We start from the raw sequence: 17476 nt of genomic DNA, 5'->3' as shown, positions 1-17476 counted from the left end.
AGGATGATACTGCTTTCTTTGCAAAGCTTTCTTTGCACTAGTATCAAGTCTTAAGGAGCAGTTCTACTTAAAAACAACAGATGAAAAACCAGCACCTGTTTACTCTAGGACGTAGGGTGAGCATGGGAGTCTTTCCTCCCTTAATCCGTGAGGATTAAATGGATTAGGTCTTAAAAAATGACTACACAGTGCTTGGCACAGGAGGAGTACTCAGTTGAGTGCTTACTGTTGCAATGGTTGCTTTTTCCCTTTGCCTCACTTCTCCCCTCTTTGATCTGCAGGTGGCAGCCTTGGCTATTGCGAGTGGTAACGGCTTGTTACTCAAAGGAGGGAAGGAGGCCACACACAGCAATCGGATTCTTCACCTTTTGGCCCAAGAGGCCCTCTCAATCCACGGAGTGAAAGAGGCCATACAGCTGGTAGGTCCTTGGGAATGAGCCCCATCAGGCACAGAACCCCAGGTCAGGTGTTTGGGTGTTTGAAGCAAAGCTTAGGTTACCTAAGGTCAAGCCACTTGTATAGGCAAGCTTGACTGGAAAAGCGGCAGGTCCTGTGCACCTGCTGACCCTGGATGATGCCAGAGGCTTCCTTGGCCCAAGAAGTCGTCAGTGGCTTAGGAAGGCCACTGTCATACAGCTGTGCCCTGGCACTGTGATTTACAAGAATGCCTGGTAGCCCTTCATTCTTGGGGCACACTTACGTAGAGTATCAGGTCAGGGTTCTGCCCACTGGCAGAGTGATTTAGGGCAAGTCAGATGAAACAGTTTATGAGCCCATTGTGCAGCATGTGAGTTTGAGGTCATGTTATTATCACTGTTGTCATTGTGCTCATTATTTTAACCATCATCTTACTTTCCTCAATCAGCAAGTGGAGTCATTGAACTGGACTGTAATAGCTGGAGTTTACTGAGCACCTGCTGTAGGCAAGGCAGCTTCCATCCGTACCTCATTCAGCCCTCACAATAACCGTAGCAGGAAAATGCCATCAGTATTAGGGAAAAAACAGGCTCAGTGCTAGAAGTAACTCACAGAAAATCAGGGAGAGTGTAGATTTGAACCTCAGCTGACTCCAGATCCTTCTCTTTCTCTATGGAGGCCCACTTACTCCAACGTGCTGGGATTCTGCTTGCTATTGGGATAGTGTCTGTAAACCCACTGCCTTACATACTCACTGACAAGAATTAGATTTTTTCTATAACAACATAGGGGGTGGAAAGGGCACAGACTTGATGGGTTCAAATCCCAGCTCTGCTACATCCTAGCTTAATTAGACAGGTTTCCTTCCAGCCTTCTTCCTACTGCTGTATCATATCCATAGAGTAAATTGTGCAGATCTTATATGAACAAGTCTAGGACGTTTTCCATGGATCCACGTACGCACATATATAACTGGCCCCCTATCCAGCTGTAGAATGTTTGTAGCACCCCAGAAGGTTCCTGTGTCCCTTCTAATCAGTATGGCCGTCTTCCCCTTGTAATCGCCCCCTCTTTGCTTTTTTCACATTGAATCTGTTTTGGTTATACTTTTTTTTTTTTTTTAAGATTTTATTTATTTACTTGACAGACAGAGATCACAAGTAGGTAGAGAGGCAGGCTCCCTGCTGAGCAGAGAGCCTGATGTGGGGCTCAATCCCAGGACCCTGAGATCATGACCTGAGCTGAAGGCAGAGGCTTTAACCCACTGAGCCCCTGTTTTGGTTATTTTTGAACTTCATTATAAATGGCATCATACAAAATACACTCTTTTGTGTTGTTGGGGTTTTTTAAATTATTTATTGAGAGAGAGGGAGAGCAGGGGGAATGGGCAGAGGAAGAGGGAGAAGCAGGCTCCCTGCTCTGGTGCCAGGGCTCAATCCCTGGGATCATGACCTGAGCCAAAGGCAGAAGGTTGACGAACTGAGCCACCCAGGCACTCCTTTGTGTTCTTTTTCTTTTGTTCACCTTTATGTCTGTGAAGGTCATCCACGATGTTACCTCAAGCTGTTGTTTTCTCTTGCCTGTCGCCATGTGGTGTTCCATTTACATGTATATACTACAGTTTGTTCTTTCTTCCTTTGGCCAACTTTTTAGGGTTGTTTCCGATTTGGGGCTACACAGAATAAAGTTGCTATGAACATTCTCGTACATATGTATTTGTATTTCTGTTGTAAGTCACATGACATATGGGTGAAATTAAAAGAGGAGGGAAAAAGGCCATCACCCCAGTGTCCTGACAAGCACTTCATCGCAGGATAGAGGTGGTCAGCAGCACTCTGGGTGCTGCTACTTTATATTTCGTTAGGTCAGATGCCATTTTTGTTTTTATTCTGTACCTCTTCAGGTGAATACCAGAGAAGAAGTGGAAGATCTTTGTCGCTTAGACAAAATGATAGATCTGATCATTCCACGAGGCTCTTCCCAGCTGGTCAGAGATATCCAGAAAGCTGCTAAGGGAATCCCAGTGATGGGGCACAGTGAGGGAATCTGCCACATGTATGTGGATTCAGAGGCCAGCGTCGATAAAGTCACCAGACTGGGTGAGCTGGATGGGGCCCCTGCTGTTTGCAGGCAAGATATTTATCAGATCCTGTGTGGCTTGGGAGCACGTTACTAGAAACAATTCTTTGTCTTCCTTTTTTCAGTCCGAGACTCTAAATGTGAATATCCAGCTGCCTGTAATGCTTTGGAGACTCTCTTAATCCACCGAGATCTGCTGAGAACACCATTATTTGACCAGATCATTGACATGCTGAGAGTGGAACAGGTATGACAAGTCCCAGGACTCATACATCACTTCCTGTCTTCCATTTTGAGATTTCGAAGCCTGTGGGATTAGACCAGGAGCAGCTGCCATACCATTTATGGCAATTTAAGAAGCAGTATTTTTGAGCATTTACTGTGGACATAGTTCTGTGCTCAGACATAGTTATGTGCTCAGTACACAGCGAGTAAGACACATCCCTGCTTTGTCAAAATCTAGTCGATGGAAGAAACCCATATTCCAGTTGCTGTATTACAGAGTGGAATGTGGTAAGTGCTAAGAGAGGGCAAAGATAAGACAGGTCACGTGGCAGTTCTGTTTCTGGGAGCCTTTTATTGAGGCAGCCTTGTTTAAAGTTTATTTCTGAACACACATTTCTGCTTGATTTGGAAAGATTGTGCAGAAATGTTTTCAAACAGAGATTTATATGTGTCCACTCCTCCACCAGTGTCTTCAATTACCAGTATTGATGTCCTTAATACGATGATATTTGGGAGTCAACAATTTGTATAATGTTCTCCCTAGATTATTACCATTTCATTGAGGTTGTAAAAACCAGTGCCGGTAAGTTTCAGACAAATGTATGTTCCATCTTAAGTTCCTAATTGCAAGAAAATATATGCTCTCCAGGCAAAAGTGGGCAATCTCAAGTTTTCTGGCAGAACACATTGTAAACTTTAATATCTGATGCCGTGGCACCCTTTCATAATTACATAAGCAAGTGCAGCATTTAGAGAAAGTGGCTGCTGGCCTTGGTTGCTTTGACACTGAGTGTGTCTTTTTCCCTTTCATCCTTTACCTGGAAAGGAAGGCCCCAGTCATCTTATAAATGGGTGGGCCTGGTCCCAGTGAGGGCCTGAAAGGATTGTTTTGAAAATGAAAATGCACCCCACAAATTAAAATGGAATTAGATTACATGATCACTCATGTTTGGGACCTTCCTTGATACTATTGGGCCACCTGTGTATGCCATACACCACACTGAACTGGACTAGACAGGAGGAAAATTGTCCTTTAGCCAGGAATAAACCTCCTGTTCCTGATTCAGACAAACCCATGATATCCTTAGTCATTCTCAAGATTGCCTTGCAATATTCTTTGAATCAAAATTAGTCAATATGTGTACTTCATGTAATACCTTTGTATTTCCTGAAGTAAACCAGCAGGATGACTTGCCCAGAGCTAGGGCTCAGGGATGGGTTTCCTCTCCCTGAGGAGAACATGGTTGGTCCCCAGGCCTGGAAGAAGAGGGGTTCCAGGGAAAAGGGCCTTCGGAACAACAAGAATAGGACAAACACCGCTTGTTGTAACATGAGTGAAAGCAAGAGCTTGGTCCCCAAGAATCAAGACGAGCACTGCCCTGTGGAGGTCTCAGAGAATGAAGCCTAAGTGGGATCAGACTTGTGAGGGGGGACCCTCAGTGTCCAGCCCCCAGTTCTTAAGTTCCTCCAGCCAGGAACACAATTAGCCCCCAAGTCTGTCACTGAGCTGAGCCTAGAGGTGGGGCCTGACAAAAGTTGGAAGTCTGACAAGTAACCACAGTTTGACCTGGCTACCGACTAAATACTCTTTTCCTCTAAAGCACACCTATGACTTTCTGGAGGGAAGGAGTAGAAATGTATACGAGCCGTCTCCCCCTTTCCATGTGATTCCATATCTGAGTCCCATATGCAGGGGATGGGATTTTTGTAGTCAAGTGTTCATTTCAGTAAGATGCCAGCGGTTGAGGGCTTATGTTGATAGCCTGTTAAATGCCTTGCACATTCTTAACATTCAAAGGCTTCCTGCTTAAATCCCTGTTCCAGTTTTAACTGAGGGCCCCCTGCTGGCAAGTGGCCAGTCCGCATTTTCCCAAGCAGAGCATCCTGGAGGGTGGAGCGCTGCTTCTAAAGGAAGGCAGGGCTGGTTTAATTGTCTGTGCTGCAGCACCCACAGGCTCCCCGCTTCAGGCTCGTCTGGCTATTTGGACCTAGAGAAGAAGTGTGAGCTGGCTTCCTGCTGCTGTGTTTATATTGTCACCCCTCAACTTTGCTCCAGGTGAAAATTCACGCAGGCCCCAAGTTCGCTTCCTATCTGACCTTCAGCCCCTCTGAAGTGAAGTCCCTCCGAACAGAGTATGGGGACCTGGAGTTGTGCATTGAAGTGGTGGACAGCGTCCAGGAGGCCATTGACCACATCCACAAGTACGGCAGCTCGCACACAGATGTCATCGTCACGGAGAATGGTCAGTGCACATGTGCACACGTGCCTCAGGCATCTGGCACTTGGTTTTTCCACCTTGGTCTCCATTGGGTCCTGCTCCTCTCAGCCCCTCTGGCTACAGGAAAACATAGTCTGAATAGACTAATGATAATGCCTGGCATTGGTTGTATTTACCCATCTGCTGCCTCATTGTATTGTCACAGTGGCCCCAGGGGAGGAGGCAGGGAAGAGATGGTTAGCTACTCTGGAGATGACTCATTCTCTGTCACAGGGATTACCATTTAATCCAGACAATAGTCTCTCCAGGCTTTTGGAATAAACCCACTTACAGCTGAGGAAACCCAGGCTCAGGGGGCTGAGGGCAGAAGCAGCTCTTCACACACATTCATTCATTGCACAGATGTGTACTGAGAGACCTCCAAGTTGTCAGGCACTGGAGGCCCAGCGGGAAAGGCAGCCAGCATGGCCCCTTAAGGGATCTGTGGTTGGTTTATTGGGGAATCATAACACCGCCAATAATAATAGCTAATGTTTACTAGCACTTACGTGTGCTAGGCTCTGGGGTGAGTGCTCTGTGGATGTCAAGTCCTTTTATCCTCCACACAACCCTGTGAGCTAGGTGATACTATTAGTCTCCATTTTGCTCAGGCACAGAGAGGTTCAGAAACCTGCTCAAGGTCACCCAATAGTGGGCATGGTATGGAATTGGAATTCAGACTTAGGGATTCTGGTTCCGGAGCCTTATAAAGAGATAGTATGTTAAGCTGTTGCAGCATGAAGGGTTTGTCTACAGGAGGAGATTGTATTCCAACCCAGTCTTTTCCAGGCAACTACTATTTCCATAACAGACACTCATGAAGCTGGGTTAGCCTTCTTCCTTTTCAGATTTTTCACAAGTCTGCATGTTTAATGTGTGGGGAAGCTCTTCAGGGCCCTGGGCCCAGCCCTGGTCAGTCATCAATGTGTGACTATAAGGAAGGATATTTTCCATGGGTCACCCTAACTCAGTGTTCTCTCTTTATGCTGCAGAGAAAACAGCAGAGTTCTTTCTCCAGCACGTAGATAGTGCCTGTGTGTTCTGGAACGCCAGCACTCGCTTCTCTGATGGCTACCGGTTCGGACTGGGTAAGAAAGATTCTGATCAGGAGAAAAAGAGGCCCCTTTGTGAATCACCGTGTCCAAGGAGCTGGTGAGGGTGGAGGAGACACCTGTTCTTTGAAGTCACACATGCTTGATTAAGATAAAAGAGAAGAATTGTGGGAGGGTGGTTGATGAGAGAGAATCCTCAGAGCAGCCATGGGCTGGGAGAAGTCCTGTGCTCTAAACATTTTGTGTATTAAGAAGGTAAGTACTTGTTTTTCTTTTTCATAGACCTTTGAAATTCAGAGAAGTGAAGTAACTTGCCCAAAGCCCCCGAGCTGTCTCCCAGACCCACACTTGGACAAGTCCAGAGCCTGGGTTGTTCCCGTTACAGTACGGGCAGAGCACAGCATGCCTGCGTGCACAGGTCATGACAGGCGTGCATGCCGAGGTCCCTCAGGAGCTGTTGCAGACTCACTCCTTCAGTGAGACAAAGCCAGGTTACCTGAGAGGGATTCCCCGTGAGGACAAGACAATAGAAGGTTTTAATATGTATGCTGGGCTTAAATAGGCAGTATCAAAAACAAGTAAGTCCAGAGGTGCAAGGTTTATTTCTAAAGCACGCCTTTGAAATAAAAAGCTTCAGAAAAGTAACTTTAGAAAAAAAAGAAAGGAAGAACCCCTCCCCCTCCCCATCCCTCATTAGAAATAAAGTCAGGGGCACCTGGCTGGCTCAGGTAGAGTATACAGCTCTTGATCTCAGGGTTGTAAGTTCGAGCCCCATGAAGAAAGAACAAAAGAAAATCTCCATTCCCCAGTATAGAGATTTTCAGACGGTCTCTGGTTTTCAGGGGTACCATTTTAAGAGCACCAATAGGCATTTGTGACACATCTGAGAATTATTTTAATTCCTCTGAACTTTTGAATAGATCTGCCTAGAGAACAGTTCTCACTGAATTACTAATGGTTGTTAAAGAGAATTTTACCCAGTTATTCTTAGTCATTAGGCTCTTTACTGTTAGTTACCTATTTCTGTTACGGTGGGGTTTTGATTTAATTGTCACATCCCTTCCTTTCACTGATTTTCATTTTCCATGTTGTTGATGAAGAAATAGCAGCATACTTTTAGGGGCTGAGGTACCTAGATTTCAAGCAAGATTCCAGGATGGGGAAAGAGCAAATGACCACTCCATCGTCTGTCCGTCACGTGCTCAGAGCAAATGCTCAAACTCTGGTTGAGTTAAATTCCTATGAAGTGCATTAATAAAAGTGGCAGATGGTGTTTATTGAGCATTTACATATTCTCAGCGCTGTGCTCAGTGTATCACATGCATTGTCTCACTTAGTTTTACGTGATGGGTTCTATTCTGTTCCTCGTTTTCCACATGAACGGAAGCAGAAAAGATGGTTCCACCATGTGCCCGAAGTCTTGTGGTCCCTATGCTATTAAACCAGAATTCAAATCTGGTGGTCATACTGTCCTTGCCAATCACTACTCCCTGGCACGTCCTCACTCAGGCCTCTGCACGGCTGGTCTCTGCCTGCAGCGCCTCTCCACCTGCCCCTCCACTGGCTGGATCCTTGTCATTGTTCAGGGTTCAGAGGAAAGTCCTTTCTCAGAGAGACTCTCCCTAAGCACTCTACTGGTGTGGCCACCGTCTCACACAGTCTGTCCCAGCACCCTTTCGTGCACTCCTAGCAGCACAAGGAATTATTTGCTAAATATTCTTTGACTGCCTTGCCCACAGAAGTATGGGCTCTAAGATAACATGACCTTGCATTGGGTATTCACCACTGCCTCCCTAGGGCCCAACATGGTGCCTCTTGCATAGTACATGCTCAGGAAAATTGTGATGGACGAGAGAACCCTGCTTCCACTGTATCCCTTGCAGGACACCCAGCCAGACCATGGAAAACCCCTAACGCCATGAGTCTAAGCTTAGAGCAAGAGGGAAGGAAAACGAATAGTTCCCTTTTGTGTATTCAGTATTCGTGTAATTCAGACAGTTATTAGACAGTAACTGTCTAGTGAGTGCCTGTGTACTAAGAATTCTGGGGGATACTGAGAACATGTCCCATCCCTTCCATTCTGGGACTTAGAGAATAGTTGAGGAGATGAAACCTTGATACTGGACATTGTTGTATGCTTCAAAAAAATGCCTGAATGTCAAATTATGATACACAGTCTAGACACCAAGCAGATATCAGCCAGCATTCCTAGTATTGTCAAAATGCATTTGGGATAAAAGTGTGGAGGAGAGCCCACACATTGTGTTTTATCAGAAGTAGAGGGCTTATGATTCATAATGACCAGAGGACATGTTGAAGGGGACCGTGGAGCTCAAGCTGATCTGGGAAGGATGGAGCAGGAGTGGGCAGGGTGAGAGGGTGGCACATGAGGAGAGGAAGAGCTGTGGGTCTGGTGGGCAGATAGGAAGCAGGGACTGGGAAAAGCCGCATCCTCATCCATGCTTTTCCTCAGGAGCCGAAGTGGGCATCAGCACATCGAGGATCCACGCACGGGGACCAGTGGGACTTGAGGGACTGCTCACCACTAAGTGGCTGCTGCGAGGGCAGGACCACGTGGTCTCAGATTTCTCAGAGCATGGAAGTTTAAAATACCTTCACGAGAACCTCCCTGTGCCTCAGAGAAACACCAACTGAAAGCATTTCAAGAAGAGCCGGGAAAGATTCAAGAGGTCTTCACAGTTAAACCTATCTTAAGAATCTCAGGGGATGAGCCATTTCTCATCTCCGACTTCGTGGAAGGGTCTGCCTGTTGGAAAGTGCACCCAGATGCTTCTGGGCTCCGTTTGGCTATGCCAGGGATGGCTAATGTGCATATTCCAATTCCCCCATCTCTTTTTTAGTTAGAAAATAATCGCTATGAATGGGGGCCTCGCTTAATTGCTGCAGTTAGGGACGTCGCTTCATATGGTCCAGTTCCCTTCATGATAGGAACAGAAAGGTGCAGCTTCCCCACAAAAAAGTCAATGGGAAAATCATGGCTGCTTTTACCTTTGTATTGCCTCAATGAGGTAACATCTCCCCTGACGTTTGGTTGGTACTAGAGCCCATCACACCTAATATGTTTTTCCACGTTTCATCTCCTTACGCTCACACTCATCTTCAAAAAGGAAAGGCTTGGAATTTAGAAGAGGGGCAGCCCTTCATTTCAGCATTCTCATCAAAAAAAGTCGCAAAAATGGACTGAATCATTTCCACGGGGAGGATTGACCTTTTATATTTATTGTGGATCAAGATAAAGCAGCATTCCAGATGCTTGTGCCTCTCCGAGCCCAGAAGATTCAGCCCAACTGGGGATGCCGTTGGAACCTGGAGCTGCGAGTCCCGGGATGAAGTATCTACAGCAATTATGCTTGAAATTTTTATATAAATTATTTTGTCATCCTACCCTTTTCCTCCAAAACAAAAATTAGAAGGTTATTTTAATACTTTGGATTCTTCCCCCTTTTTGAGAAATAAAGTTCTTATGAAAAGCCTATATGTTTGGTTAAAGTCCGCACCCTCTCTTGCCCTGGCCCTCTTCCTCTGCCCTCCCTGGGCCCCACGCCTGCTTTGACACGCTGGCTCTTCTCAGGAAGCTGGTCGGGGAGACCGTCCGTCTGCCTCGTGTCCATGGAGGCAGATCCCAAGGGATGAACCCGGCCTGACAGAGGAGAGGAAAACAGGAGATTGGGCCCCGGAGCATCAGGACTGAGAGCATGGTGACAGAATGAGGTCGGCGGGTATGGATAGCACAAGTGTGCTGCCATGCTGCCAGGACCACACAGCCTCCACTAGGGCAGCTGTGGTCCCAGACCAGACATCCTATTCACTTCGGAAGACCCTCCCTCCATCCAGCTCCTGTTTTAGGGTCCCTGGTGCTCAACAGTCCGCAGTTGAAAGCTCTCTTGTCTCATGGGGGCCCTTCCAAAGAGAAAAGCCCTCACTGACATGCTGCTGCTTAGCCTTCAAGGATGTTTTATGAGCAAAAGAATCAGTGTCCTGTGGAGCGTGTTCTCAGGCCGGCTCCCAACTCTCCCTCTCGTCTAGCCCCTTACATGGTCCGGCAGGCCACCCCGCCCGCCCTGCCCTCGGATTGGGGAATTCCGGCATAGCTTGCCTGAAAAGGCAATAGACAAAAGTCCTGCCAGAAACTGTATGGCAGATACCACAATCAGCTCCCAACAGACAGCAAACACCCCTGGAGTCGAAAATAGAAAGTGACCCAAGAAGGCTGGGGCCCTTGGGGAAGACGCCACTGAGGAGGCAGGCCTGGATCCGGGCCTTGAGCAAGATGAGTCACAGGAGTAGGGAGAGGGCCGAGCACTGGGACAGGGGACTGGTCCAAGCAGAAGGCCAGAGGTGGGGTGAAACACAGATCTGTGGAGCAGGGAACACACCAGTGCAGGGCAGAAGTTCTAAGTTAAGGCATTCCATCCCAGAGAGCTGACAGCAGAAGAATCCCAGGGTGGCCGCCCTTGGGGCAGGGGACGGAAGTGGGGTTTGGGCTGGAGAAAACAGCTAAAGCTCACTCATCCAACAGGGCCATTCCCCTATAGCCACTTCAGGCTTAATCGTCTTCTACAGAGGCCACGGGCCATAGACATTTATTTTTCCACCAAAAGTAAAGAGATTTCCCCAAAGGAGGGTCAAAAGGCAGCCATTCCCTCGGAAGTATTCTCCACACTGAAGTAAGTGTCTTCAGTACTTATGGTTTGTCCTGTAGGAAGGGGGCTTTTTGTTCTAAAATCCTTCCTGTAGTCCTGCTCTTTCTTAGCTACCAACCCCGGACAGCAGGCTGTTGAACCTGCCAACCTGGCGCTCCCCCCTACCCCACCAAGCGGGGAGAAAACGCCCTCTGGGATATGTAAGATAACAAGCATTTGTCAAGCCATTTACTTGAGTTTAGGTTTTCTGCTACAGCCAAAATTATGTGAGTGATACAGTATATAACATTATGGGGCCATTGAGAAAAGTATTCATATGGGGTATCCTGGGTGGCTCAGTGGGTTCAATGTCTGCCTTTAGCAGAGGTCGTGTGATTGAGCCCCACGTCTGGCTTCCTGCTCAATGGGGAGCCTCCTCCGTCTCCCTCTGCCTCTCCCTCTGCTTGTGCGCATGTGTGCGCTTGCGCGTTCTCTCAAATAAATTCTTAAAGTATTCTTGTGGAAAGAAAAGTGGACAGTCTGGGACTAGTTTTGTTTTTGTTTTTGTTTTTAAAGACTTTATTTATTTATTTGACAGAGAGAGAGATCACAGGTAGGCAGAGAGGCAGGCAGAGAGAGAGGAAAAAGCAGGCTCCCTGCCAAGCAGAGAGCCCAGTGCGGGACTCGATCCCAGGACGCTGAGATCATGACCTGAGCCGAAGGCAGAGGCTTAACCCACTGAACCACCCAGGCGCCCCCAGGGACTAGATTATAATCAGTGTTATTTGCTCTGGATCCCTTATGTTGTGAACCATCTCTCCTGTGTTTTGCAGTAACACAGGAGACAGGACAGCGCAGAATACACACGGTGTGCGCACTTCTGAACTAGAGATTCGTTCCTAACCTCCAAGCCCGCACAACGGTTCTGCCTATTTAGATGCATCCTCTGACAGTCTGTCTGGCTAAGGCTTTAAATCTAATCAAGTCTCCTTTTTGACTGGAGCCATTGTTGTCAATGTGGTTACTCCTTACTTCTGCCTCTCAAACAGACATGGAATATTTCTGGGTACTATTTTGTGCCCTGTGAGGATAGTGACCTCGAGGCCGCAACTGTAGGAGTGTTTTCAGGTACAAGTAACAGAACCCTCTGCTCTAACTAGTTTCACCAAAGAAAGTGTATATGTTGGGTTACATAATTCAGGAAATCCAGACGTGTAGTTCAGGCATGATTTGATCAGGGCTTGACTCCCTTTCTCTGCAGATCTCTGTAAATCAGTGGTTTTCAAACTTGAGAGTCTCAGAATCACCTGCAGGGTTATTAGAGTAGATTGCTGACTCAGTAGGTTGGGGTTGGGGCTGAGAATTTGCCTTTCTAATAATGTGGGTTGAATGATGGGAGGGCATCCGGTAAAACTTCCATCAGACAGAGGTCCTAACCTCCACTCTTATTAAACTGGCCTGAATCAATCACTGTAGTAAATGTAGGAATTGAGTTGCATTGTCCCAGGAAATGCAAACAGCTAAGGCTTGAACATGATAAGAGTTCATTTTCATCTCCAGTAAGAAGGGATCTGGAGGTAGGCATCTCAGGGCTGAGGCCGCGGCTCCATGATTCATCAGGCACTCTGGCTCCTTTCAGTTTCTGCTCTCCCATCATAGGGTAAGGCCCTCATCCACATGCCAGTGATCTCCCTACCATCAGGAGCATGTTCCAGATGGCAGGAAGGAGGAGGAACCACAGACAAACGAGTACCTGCCAGCTGCCTCGTCCAAGTGGCTTTTCAGGAAGGCCCATCCAACTGCTTGTCCAGAACTGGCTTATGACACCCCTTGCTTCTACAAGAGATCTAGGGAGTGTGACTTTTTTATTTGGGCATACTGTAGCTCTAAGAAGGAGTCTACTGGTAAGGGAGAAGAGAAATTGAATAGGGGAAGAAAATTACTCTGATTCGGGGAGATGGGAGAAGTATCCACTCACCTAAACAACATGGCTTTTAGGGAGGAACCGTTTCTTGCAGCCATGTGGACAACTCTAGCTATAAGGGAGGTTGAGAAATACAGCTTTACAGTTGGGCACATTCCTCCCTGAACAAAAACCAGGATCCTCTTCGTAAGGAAGGAGAAAGGATAAACATTGGATAAGCTACTAGCGCTGTGTGCCACAATTAACCCTAAACCCCCTCTTAAGACTAGCTTTTTCTAGAAGCCCCTCTTGTTCTCTTGAGCTCATTGATGGGTTTTGTAAATCAGATTTTGTGGTAGGATGTGGGAAAGACGAATTGCTCTGTAGGAGATGGAGAAAAGGAAAAATTCCTGGGCACTTCTGGAGAGGAGAGTGGGAATTTAGAGTTGTCCTAGGCAGCGGGTACAGACTGAAGATCTGCGGGAAATTAGGCTGGAGAAAGCTAGACCACCAAAATGGGGAAAAAAAAAAAAAGCCACCTGTTTGTAAACGGATGGCTCCATGGGGCTAATCCTCTTGGAGGTTCTTATATTTTGGAAAAAGGCAACAGTCACAGTAACAGTTATTCCAAAAAATTAGTCAGTGCCATATTGGAAAGAGCTTGCATTTGAGGGTCATCCTGGCCTGTGTTGCCATTTCTAAATTGTGTGAACATAACAGAGTTTCTTCTACCAAAATGGGCCTCAGTGTCCTTATTTGGAAAAAGTAGGAGACTACCACCTACCTGTGAGGAGAGACCTGGGAGAGCTAGATGGCACACCCAGCTCAGGGAAGAAGCTCCATCAACATTAGCCACAATTAGCAGTAGGGCTCTTCCTGGTATGTCTGTCTTAATGTTCCCCAGTGGTTCAGCTAGCAGCAGTGCCTACAGGTGTTCACTGACCTCTTGGTGAAACAGACCGCTTCGGCAGAGTTGTGGATGCAGCAGGAGGTGGGAAGGGAGGTACCTTCTCTGAGACCCTTCGACCATTAGGGACTTGGTGTGAGGGTGGTAGCCAAAAATGATCACACATCTTTACTGACTACAGCTCATTTATGAACAACCAAGGAGTGTTGTCATTCTTACCTGGTCATGAACATGAACATTTCCTTGGAATCTATTAGAATGGATGGTGGGCTACATGTTGCAGTGTCTTTTCTGCTAGTGTTTCTGAAAAAAACCAATAATTCCATAACTTATCCTACTGGCAGAACTCTCATAAGGAGAAAGAGATTTAAAACTTCCTTCAGTACTCACTGAGCACCTAGTATGTGCTGTGTGCTAAGAATAGGAGACTATCCTTCTACCCAATGGTTTGAAGCTTAACCTGTCTGAGAATTGCTGTTCTGTCCCAAGATAGTCCCTCTCCTTAACTCCCAGTCTTTACTACCTTTTTGACCCCCATTCCTAGGAGAACCCTTTGGCCAATAGGAAGGCACTGGACAAACTGCACTCCAGGATGGAAGGGAGGAGGATTCACTGCCACCTCAAAGAAAAAGCCACCCGCTCTTTATTCCATGTGGCCCCGACAGTCCTCCTACACTAGAGGGCAGTCTGGCCGCATGGACCTAAGTTGGTCTGCCATCTGCTCTACCCACCCCACCCCCACCCCCAGCCCGGCCACCTTCAGGCTGTCCACCTGCAGATGAGTGCTGGCACAGTAAAATGACTTTCAGAAACCAACTTGCCTAGAGGGTAAGAACACAGGTTGTGGTTTTTTTTTTAGACGAGGGACAGAACAGGTTTGGACCTTGATTCCGCCATCTTCTAGCTGTTTGCTAGGGGTAAGTGTCTTAACTTCTCAGAACTTTGATAATGGGTTTTGTGAGATTATATGTAAAGCACTCAGCACAATGTCCAGCCTATAGTAAACCTTCAAAAACTGCTAGCTGTTACATTTATTTTGTTCTAAGGAATATCTTTCTCTTCTTTCTGGGCATTGCTCTTTTATTTAAAGCACAAAGATCTCTTCTTAGGAAATGTGTTTGGGGACACTATGAGGAGATATCTATTATGTATCAGGCACTATAGTAGGAGCCTCGCATGTGATGTCACAGCAGTCTCAATGAGTGACTTGTTATTCCTAGTTTATAGGTACAGAAACTGAGGATAAGAGAGGTTGAGTAAATTGCCCAAGGTCACACAGTTAGGAAGTAGTAGAACCTTGACACCTGGGCTTCAGAGCTCTTCCCCACCATGGCAGACTGTAGCAGTAGTATTTCCTTAGAAGCTTCTTATAGCTTAACCCAAGGTAAGTTGTAAAGCTGAAGAAGGAGGTTGCCATAGCTATTAACTGGACCCCTTTTCAAGTAATCAGATCCTAGGTCGGCTCCAGCTTTGCAAGAGGAGATGCTTGTCTGGAAACTCTCCTCAGCACCTGCCCCTGGAGGGAGCCAGCTGCACCTGAATTATTTAGAGAGTCTCTAGACACTTGATACAACAAGCAGGTGTGGATGCTTCTCTGACTTTCCCTGACATGCCTTTACTTACCCCTTTTCCCTCCCCTTAGTTGCCTGCAAGGAAAAGGAGGCATCAGGCCTACTCCACAGTGTGTACGTGTAGATCTCCTCCCCATGATTATTTGTAAGTGGACCGTTTTCCTTGCAAATTTCAAAATCATGTTGATTTGAGTGGAAATTGGTGTGACTAAGACCCTAACTAGTAAATGGATAAATTATCTTCTATTGATACACAGTCCCTTTTCCTCTATCCTAAGTTTATACAAATTAAAGACTGAGTTTGTATAAATGAAAAAAAAAAAAAACCAGCAGGTAACAAAAATATTCTTACTATAGATTTCACCAATGTAAAAAAACCCATTATGTTTAGAAAAAAGACTTGAAGGAAATACGAATATACAGGTGGCACTTGGACTACAGATTTTAGGCCATAAGAGCATAGGGAATAGCATAATAGCAATTATTAATATTTCCAGTGACCAGAGTCATGGGTTTTCTAGGATCTGCTCACTACTCACTCACCCTCACCTGGGTGCTCCCATCCACCCTGACCCTGACCATCCACCCACCATATTCTCTCTCTCACTTCCTGCCCATGGCCACTGTGCAGCTGAATTTGTCCTGGTGGGGAACAATCGTTTGCACATTTGCTCTTGATCCTCTCTGTCCAGACTGTGACTCCATATTGTGATCGGCATCTTCTGCGGTCCCACAATTAGATTTCAGTGTGAAATCAAACTGAATCCATTGAATCCTAGTTAATAATATTTTAATCCTGGATCTCTTTACAGCAAACTGTTTGAAAACAATCAGCCATTGAAAATCTTGTTTTTAAGTAGGCTCCATGCCAGGCGGGGAGCCCAACATGGGGCTGAAACTCATAACCCTGAAATCAAGTCCTGCACTAGGATCAAGCATCAGATGCTTAACCGACTGAGCCACCCAGGTGTCCCTAACAATCTTGCTTTTTTTTTTTTTTTTTTTTGTTAAGATTGTATTTATTTGAGAGGCAGAGCTAGAGAGCACAAAGCAGGGAAGAAGGAGAGCAACCTCCCCATCGAGCAGAGAGCCTGATGTGGGGCTCTATCCCAAGACCCTGGGACCATGACCTGAGCTGAAAGTAGACACTTAACCAATTCAGCCACCCAGTTGGTTAAAAATCTTGTTTTTAAAGAATATTTATTGACATGGAGGAAAAGCTCACGACAAAATGTTGAATAGAAAAAAACTAGGCTATAAAATAGTGTAATTTTTAATAATATAATTAATGTTTCCCAATTTTATTATAGATATTTGGTTAAAAAAAAAGTACTGGAAGAAAATACATCAAAATATAAGGAGCGATTCTTACCAAACAGTGAGACTACTAGTGACTTTTGTCATTATACTTTTCCAAACTTTCCAAAGTGTCTCTGTTACTGCCTGAAGTATTTTTAGAATATTTTTCTTTTTTTTCCACAGCTACTAATATTTATTCCTATCGGAAATTATTGCTATGATGGTGAAGATAAAGTTTGTCCTAACAGTCTTTTATATCTGAAGAGAGGCTTATTTTTCTGTCCCATTCCCTTTCGCAGTCTGTCTTTTGCAGACAAGAAATCAAGGCTCAGAGTGATTAAGTCCAGACTGGCACCCAGGGATTGTGGCCTCGGAGGAGAGATGGGACTGGTTAGGTTGGGGGTGCCTCCAGCCTGTGGCTCTGTCTGCTGATGGCTTGCTTCCCCCCGCCCTGTGGTCACAGCCCTCCCAAAGCAAGAGAACTTCAGAAAGCCACGAAGCTTTCCTGCTCCGGGGGCTTCTGGACTCCAGCTTTCCTTCTCTAACTCACAAATAAGGCTACATCTCTGACTCCATGTTTCCAGATTCTGTTTCAATGCAGACAATTAGATGGTAAATAATTCAAGAGAACGGAAACTGGCAAAGTGGTGTGTGATGTCCAAATAGCTATCTTGTATACCCTCTGGTGTAAACTTCAGGCTCATCTGCAAGTCGGGAGCCCGAGGAGCAGGTAGAATGTGCAAACACGGGAATCTTCCTGTTTCCATTCCCTCCCATCTTAATATTGTTGAGGGTAGGAAGCAGTTTCCCAGTTTGGTTAACATAAAACAACATGGTTTTGGCAGGCAGATTTGGATAACTTCTTAGGCGAGTCTGAAGTTCCTCCCACGGTGGGCTCGGTGTCCAGAATCCAAAACCATCCATCTTTCCTTGGGGTGAGGATTCATGACCCAAAGCTGAGGTCTCAGCGCTAGTCACCATCCATCCCCCATCTCTTTCTCTGTGCAGTGAGGGAGATAGCTTTCACTAGGCCCTTCTATGCCTGCCCATCATTAAAGAAGCAGTCTTAGTTAAGACTCTTTGGATTACAGGTAACATAAACCACCTTTACCTTGCTTAAGA

The 17476-nt window shown here is 46.1% G+C and overlaps 1 protein-coding gene across 4 annotated transcripts in view; it reads left to right on the top strand.

Annotated features, from left to right (window-relative positions):
- ALDH18A1 (aldehyde dehydrogenase 18 family member A1) overlaps positions 1 to 9527 on the top strand; it is a 39964-nt gene extending 30437 nt beyond the window's left edge. For all 4 annotated transcript variants that reach the window (XM_044240201.1, XM_044240199.1, XM_044240203.1 and 1 more), the window contains exons 13-18: positions 282 to 419; positions 2321 to 2516; positions 2622 to 2743; positions 4778 to 4964; positions 5972 to 6067; positions 8505 to 9527. In XM_044240201.1, coding sequence (XP_044096136.1) covers positions 282 to 419; positions 2321 to 2516; positions 2622 to 2743; positions 4778 to 4964; positions 5972 to 6067; positions 8505 to 8686 — 921 coding nt within the window. In that variant the 3' untranslated portion in view covers positions 8687 to 9527. The remainder of the gene's footprint in view (positions 1 to 281; positions 420 to 2320; positions 2517 to 2621; positions 2744 to 4777; positions 4965 to 5971; positions 6068 to 8504) is intronic.
- The last annotated feature ends 7949 nt before the right edge of the window (positions 9528 to 17476 follow it).

This window comes from Neovison vison, chromosome 2, assembly GCF_020171115.1.
Source record: "Neovison vison isolate M4711 chromosome 2, ASM_NN_V1, whole genome shotgun sequence".
Lineage (NCBI taxonomy): Eukaryota > Metazoa > Chordata > Mammalia > Carnivora > Mustelidae > Neogale > Neogale vison.
Note: the sequence above shows the minus strand (reverse complement) of the source record. Positions and strands in the feature narration are given on the sequence as shown.